Here is a 7,794-nt window from a genome sequence, read left to right as displayed (position 1 = left end):
ACAAAAATGGATTTGAACTTGCCATATCAATCCACCAATTGTCATCATACTTCCGCCTGCCCATCAGTGAATGCACGTTCTCCGAAGGTTTGCTGGTGGTGCACATAAAAATCCCGCTTATCTCTCGAGGCAGTCAGTGGCGGCTATTCCAGTTACTAACATCCCCTTTTGCATGGGAAAAGCAGACTTGCACGATCAGACACGCACCACTAATGATGGCAGTAGCCACTACAGAAACCCGAACCATACTAAAAGAGGTAACAGGCATTGCACTTCACGAATGTAAACCATACCAAGACAGGTTATGCTACTTACCGAGATTCGCGGGGGATCAGACACAAGGCCCTACCTGTGCACGCAAGCTGTTCCACGGAACCACAGTTGAAGACATCGCTGAACACTGCCCAATGCACTGTCATCAGTCAGACCTCATGATCATATCGGAAATTGGGTCAGAAGAATTTCTGCTGACACACCCCAAACCCAACACCACAATTACATGCCCTCAGGACTCACTTAACTTGCAAACTGAAATGCTAAACATACCAGGGGCATTAAGGATAACCCTACCTTGTCAATGCCAGCTAAGCGTAAATAACGAAGTCATGATCCAAAAACGCTTCCCTTGTAAATCTGACAAGTCAATGGCCGCCATTAAGCACATTTTACCGGCCGCGTGGACAAACCTAAAAACGTTTGTGCTAAAACCAACAAATAACAAAGCATATTTACCTACCTTCCAAAATTTCTCGGAATGCCTAAACGGCAATTGGACAACGGAACTGCCGCATTTTAATTTATCCTCAGAAAGAACGCTAAGGCAAACGCTAGAAGAAAATTGGAACAAAATCCCAAGTTCCAACACTAACACCGTACACAACGGAAACCATTCCTTCATGTTTTTATGGAATATCACCTTGTCCCTAGCCGTAATTTACCTGCTCCTCAGACGGCCGGCCATAATGGCGGTCACCCACGCGGTGCCAACAAGTGCATCAACCATGGCAATGGCCTGCCCGCCAACAGACAACTCTTGGTTGCTGATTTTTACCTGGTCAACAGGGGCACTAGTCATCACATTAATCGTATATAGCTTAATAAAACATTTTCTCACCTCCAGACGAACTAGCCACAGGCACAAAAGGGTCAATCAAGACGAAACCGACCAGCTCACCAGCAACGGCAACAGCAAAGAAATGGCACCAGAAGCAGTACGTGGGCAGAACACCTTCGTCATCAAAATTGACGATTCAGCCGACCTGGCGCATGAGCTGGAAAAAGGTGTGGTCTGCCAACTTGAGAGACAAGTGACTGACACAAATCGGGCACAAAGCCAAGACAGCAGGATAAATAAGGATTAAATAAGTACTAGATAAGACACAGCGTTAACAAAAATTTTATTCAATAATAAAAGTGCACAATTGGCCTCCGAAGCCGCGGGGTGAAGGTGAGCAGACATAGCTGCCCACAACATGGCCCCTCGTACACCACGATGTGTCCGGCGGGGAGTACGGGCGGCCAGTCCTCACCCCAGATTTTAAAAAAATAGATTGTCGCTCGGAACCCCTAACACAAAAACATTGATAACAATACACACATAAAGGTATACAGAATACTTACGCGAGGGAGGTCTGGCACTCGCCGACGCAAAAAGGAGTTCACCCTGCGACGCACGACGCGCAGATTTAAGGGCATCCCACGGGAATCTGACACACAAACAAGGAAATTTTTTTTTTATTTCATTTGTTTTTTTTCCCTTTTGTTTTTTTGGAAAAAGAAAAGCACCAAGAGAAAAAAAAAAAAAAGGGGATATTTTTTCACTCACCAACGAAGTTCATTTTAATCGTATCAGAGAGGCTTCGAAGACCAATTACACCATAAATTAGAGTAATAAGAAAAAGGTAGACTATGCATCGTAAGGGAATTTTATAGGGTAACAAAAATATTTTTATACATAACATAGTTTTAAAAAAAAATATAAACATATTTTACATGAGAGGAGGTCACTCTGTGACAGCGCCACCTAGCACACAACCCAAGTAACGAACCACCGGCCAAAAAAGGAAGTCTCAACGCGCACCAATAGACGGCAGCACCAATACAACCTGGGAACTGGCAGACTTGGTATCCGTGAACTGAGTAGCGACCAAGGATGCTGGACCGCTCAGACAAGCCCTCAGGCGCGTGGCATAATTAATGGTTTAGTTTATAAGATTTTGTATAAATAAAGGATTCGTTCCACCACATGAACCCACCTGTTAGCACATAGACAATGTTAGACTTGTACGATTTTAGTGTCCGGGGCGAACACTTCATAGGGGAGGGGCATGTAACATAGACATTACACTAGGTACCGTTACCTTAAGTTGCCCCGATCTCCCCCAGTACCGTAGTTATGTCAACAAGATCGGCGAATTGGGGTCACGATGTGAGTATAAATACTGCACCAAAAGCACGTACAGATCACTGTTCTCCGGGTTAGTCTGGGTACGCCTATTGTGCAACTTAAAAGTGGAGCAGTAGGTGACCAAGTGCCACACCCTAGATCAGCCCTAACAAAGGAATTAGTGTGGACGCGCAGCACGAGTTGCCGTTCCAGCTTACCTCCCTTTGTTAGGCTCTTCGCGTCTTTGCCGGCTCGGTGAATGCCCTCGGACCTAAGTCTAGGGTTCATTCACCACCGCTAAAGCGTTGCCCTCCGTGTACCTTTGCCTAGAAGCCAGACCACGTCATGATCCCCGCCATCTTAGCCATCTGGGGGTAAGATTATCGTCTAGAGATTAAGGCACTATTACGTAATAAAGAGTGGGTTACCTGTGGAAACCTGAGTATTCTTCCCCCTCAACCAACCCTTAACGTGACACTATGATTGTAAAGAAAACATCTTTGTGCTGCTGCCATGTTTTTTTTAAACAGTAAGTAATGAATCTAAATTTTTAGATATTTTGATTATTCGAACTTACCTATCTCAAAAGGAAAGTAATGTCTCCACTCTGTGAAGATTAACTACTTTAATCTAGAGAGAGAATCAAAGAGTAATACATAACCACAGACCACGCCAGTAATTCTTTTTCGGTTATAGGGCATATCGTGCCCCCGAGCATCCAACGTCACCCGGCGGATGACTTTACGTAAACAAGTTCCGCTGATCGGCCATCTTGGATCTGTTGTGATGTCAAATGCCAACTGGTCACTTTGCTTTTGTTTTTGTTTTGATGTGTCAAAAAATTAACATGCAATAAATAAGCAATTTTTCGCGAGATCACGCTGGATCCCGGTGAACAAAATCCGGTATACGTGCGGTTATACCCCCACTCTTCCAAATCTTTTGTTCACTATCACTCGACCGAGAGCTCACGAAAATACAGTGGTAACCCGCATAAGTTTTACCAGGTAACCGTTAAAAATTAAAATAAATAAATTTAAAATAAAGAATGGATCCTTTATTTTAAACTTTGGATTTAATATGGGGAATCTCCATCGTCTCCATTTTGCAAATGGAAACGGAAACTCTATATTTGTTGATGCTATCCTTAATGGAAGAACTATTTGATTTAACGCCCGTTTTGGTCATTTTCAACGAATACTTGAGTGCAAGTTCCAGAAAAAAATTAATATTCATTCCGAACCAGTACTTCCATCCTACAATTGATCACACTGATTGGATATACAAATACAATTCGGATGTGTTTTTCCAATTGTTTAGACTAAAAAAAGACACGTTTGAACGTCTTGTCAGAATTGTTTTAGAACATGATAAATATGATTTAATAAAGAAAAAATATAGGGGCGAAAATTACCCTTATATCCCAGAAAGATCAGTTTTAATGTTTTTATGGTACATGGCACATAATGATCCATTAGTTGTCATTGCAGATAGATTTGGAAGTGTTGCCTCAACAGTTATGCAAATTGTAAATGCTTGTTTATACATAGTTAATAAACTAAAACATATTTACATCAGATGGCCTGAAAATGATGATGAAAGGAATTCTATTTAAGATGGTTGTATTATTGCTGGCTTGCAATAAAAGACAAATCACATTTCTAACTCAACAGGCTTTATGATGAACAACTAAACATCCTCCATCTAACTTCCCAGTCCAGCCACTCCCGCGTATCCGACATCCCGCTGACATGACAACTGTCACTAGTGGCATAAGTCACTAGTAGGAATGTGTGCTGAACTAACAACATATAATACATCCTTCCACTTTAAAATAAAACTAACACTAACTACAACAGAAAACCAACTTATAGATTTAAACGTGAAGGAGCCTTAATATGGCGACCACTTCTAGTTACTACTTTAGAATACGTGGTATTCACTGGACTAGATGTTGACTGAAAATGGTTAATATTATCACTAAGATTACAATGGCTTAATGATGTACTTGCTGGCACAACCTCTTCATCCAATGAAGTGTTTCTAGGATGGCTCCTAACAGCAATACTGGGGGACAGATCATCACCGTTCAAAAGATCATAGCCAGGCTTACATTCATTTCTAGACTCTCTTAGATCAAACCTGTTTCGTCTTACAGTATTACCTGAGCCATCCTTTACAATGTAAGAACGAGGGGATGAATGATCATCTAGCACCTGAGCAGGTTCCCACCACTTATTGACATGATTATATACGTTAATGTTCTGGCCCTGTTTTAACACAGTTGCCTTCCTGGCTGTCTTATTATAATATTGTTACGGTCTGGGCCTACTATGCTCGATACTCGATGCAACCGATGCGCCGCAATATCTGGCCGGGCGCGTATTAAAGTAGGCCACAGTTAGGAAGCGCCGCCTGGAAGATTCTTGAATGGTCAAGGCAACCCGCGAAGCGTTTCGCGGTCATTCTAGAACGTGGTTTGCGAATATAAAAGAAGCGGCGTCGTCGACGATAGAGTTAGTGTAGTAGTAGTGTATTTGGGAACGCGGTAAAGTTTAAATAGCGAAGTAATTGTGGAATTGTAGTAGTGTTTTTAGTAGCTGTGTTAATTATTGTACGGAGTGTTTTGAAGTGTAAATAAATTTATTAATTGTTGAGTTAAATTGACTTTGTGTGAACCCACGGGAAAATCGTAACAATATGTTTTATTGATATCTGACCTATGCTGTAAGCTATTGCCTACCTCACTACATAAAGATGGCCTCAGTAAGTCAGCTGAAATAGGCACTTTAGTTTTGCAAATTCGGCTCATTAAAAGCTGCCCAGGAGAATAATTAATAAACTTCAAAGGGGTATTTCTATATTGAACCAAAGCATCAAAAATATCCTTACCTTCCTCTACACTTTTTTTAAGAAGCAACTTTGCTATGCCAACTGCCTTTTCCGCTAACCCATTAGATTTTGGGTAGTTGGGAGAACGAGTAACAATTTCAAAATTCCAGTCTTTAGCAAATTCTTGCATGGTCATACTATTAAAGGGAATATTATCACATATCACTAAATCAGGGCATCCAAATTTTGCAAAGATAGATTTGAGTTTTAAAATGACCTGACTACTGGACTTATCTTTTAACAGAACCACCTCTAACCAGTTTGAATATGCGTCCATTAACACTAAGTATGGGTGTCCAGCATACGAGAAAATATCAATTCCAACTCTTTCCCAGGGCCTTTCAGGCACAGGAAATGGATGTAAAAACACTTTCACATTTTTCCTAGCATACTTTTCACAAATATGGCATTTTTTTATAAAATCTTCAATTTGTTGGCTCATAGAAGGCCAATAAAAGATTCCCCGAGCTCTAGACTTAACTTTTTCAATTCCTAAGTGTCCCTCATGTAATTTTTGTAGCATAGCTGGGCGCAAGGAATCAGGAACAACAATTTTGTTCTTAAAAAATAGAACATCATTGCAAACCAACAGCTCATCTTTAAGTTTATAGTAATTTCTAAGGTGACAAGGAATTTTATTCTTATCTGGCCAGCCAGACTGAATAAAACCTTTCATCTCTTTTAACACTACATCATTCTCAGTGGCCTTCTTGAATTCATTTTTTTTAACTCATACATAGGCAAATTATTTATTAACATATGTACAACAAATTCCAATTCTGAGTCAGTCTTACCATCATTAGGTTTTATTAAAAACGCTCTATAGTATATTCATTTTATGGATAGACTGAACGTAAACAAATGCATGCCCTATGCAGGTGATTGTTGGAAAGTGTACTATAAAACAGGGCCGTATTTGGAACCACGATGAAGTAATAAATATTGTATACTTACTATTGTAATGGATTTTTTAAAATTTTTTTAGTTATGTGCACTGTTAACGCTAGAAATTTTGTAAAGTCTGGAAAAACTACAAGAGAATGTTTTTCTATATGTTGACCAGATAGAGGCAATAACGGTAACGTCAATAATTATACTTTGCTTTAGAGGGCTTTTCCTATTATAGAAACATTAATTTTAGTGGCGGAATATTAACGTACATTACAATATATTGTAAGGGGTATTTATTTGACAACATAAAAATGGTTTACAAATATTGAAATGTAAATGTAGGTGCCGTAGAACGGGGTAATATGAAACGTTTCTTTTACATAAACGAATATAATTTGTTTCAAATTGCTACTAGATTTTTCCAAAATTATACATGGTTTAGGAGAGTAATCAAATTTTGATGATAACACAAATTTCAAATTTTGATGTATTTTTTTATTTTTATTTTTGTGATAAACTTTTTTTATCGGTGTTTCATATTATCCCTGATTCGGGTTATGCGAAACATGAAAAAAGTGTTTACGAACTTGAGGTGCTTTCATCTTCATCACTATCCTCATCATCATCTGCAGTGTCAATGATCAGTGCCTCTACTTGTACCTCCATTATATTGTCCAGCTTCCACATTTGATTCTCCACTTTGTTCTTTACATGTTCAACACACTTTTCCCATTTCTCCGCTGTAATGCTTTGTATTGCCTCATTGAAAATTGACTTGAGGTCTCCAAATTTAAAAGTAGTGTTTCGCTGGGCTACAAAATTTTTGACTTCAGCCCATATTAGCTCAATTGGAGTAAGTTCACAATGGTACGGCGGTAAACGAAGTACAGTTGACTGGCGGCCAGTTCATCAATAATGTACTTTTCGTATTTAGCCTTTTGTTGCTTGACTAATGCCAAAAGTTGGACTTTGAGCATTGAGTCTTCAAAATGGATATTTTTGGACTGCAACCAGTTTTGAATGTCTAATTTATTTGAAGAAGTGGTTGGAATCTTCTCCAGTCTTCGAGAATGATAAGGAGCATTGTCAAGGACAATCACTGCATTCTCTTCTATACGGGGTAAAATGTTGGAAAACCAGTTTTCAAACGATTCTCCATTCATTTCTTCATGGTAGTCTCCTGTTTTTTTGGATTCAAAACACCACAGGCCGTCATCAACGAATCCATTTTCATTGCCAATATGGCAGACGATTAGTCGTTTTCCTTTACCTAAAAATATAGAATTAGAATTAATATGTATTCGCTGTACAATTTAAATGGAAATATTTTTTAACAGAAGAATGAATTAAAATCGCATGTTTCTTCTAAAATGGAAAACAAGAACAACTTAAGGAGATGAAAAAGCTTGGAACATACCTGTGGGATTTTTTAATCCGGTAGAGAGTCCTTCTAAAAAAGCTTTTCTCGATGTTGTGATAGTTTCATCGACCCATACGTTAGAGGCAGTGTGGCCTGCGTTAACCCACGTTTCGTCCAGATAGTAAATTTTCCTGTTTTGTTCTCTAAATGACTTTATTTTAATCAGATAATCTCTTCTCCACAACAGAATTTCTTCTCTATCCAT

The 7,794-nt window shown here is 39.2% G+C and overlaps 1 protein-coding gene and 1 long non-coding RNA gene across 2 annotated transcripts; both read right to left on the bottom strand.

The window, feature by feature from the left end:
• Nucleotides 1-1,380: 1,380 nt before the first annotated feature.
• Nucleotides 1,381-2,250, bottom strand: LOC145738202 (uncharacterized). The gene is made up of 2 exons (XR_014180638.1): nt 1,621-2,250; nt 1,381-1,566 (listed from the first exon to the last, which is right to left on the bottom strand). It is a non-coding gene; the product is annotated as an uncharacterized LOC145738202 (long non-coding RNA).
• Nucleotides 2,251-6,748: 4,498 nt separating this feature from the next.
• Nucleotides 6,749-7,794, bottom strand: LOC145738404 (uncharacterized). The gene is made up of 3 exons (XM_081993220.1): nt 7,587-7,794; nt 7,041-7,439; nt 6,749-6,981 (listed from the first exon to the last, which is right to left on the bottom strand). Exons 1-3 carry the CDS (start codon nt 7,792-7,794, stop codon nt 6,749-6,751), a joined length of 840 nt encoding a protein of 279 aa, XP_081849346.1.

This window comes from Ips typographus, linkage group LG15, assembly GCF_016097725.1.
Source record: "Ips typographus isolate SLU linkage group LG15, UJ_Ityp_2.0, whole genome shotgun sequence".
NCBI lineage: Eukaryota > Metazoa > Arthropoda > Insecta > Coleoptera > Curculionidae > Ips > Ips typographus.
Note: the sequence above shows the minus strand (reverse complement) of the source record. Positions and strands in the feature narration are given on the sequence as shown.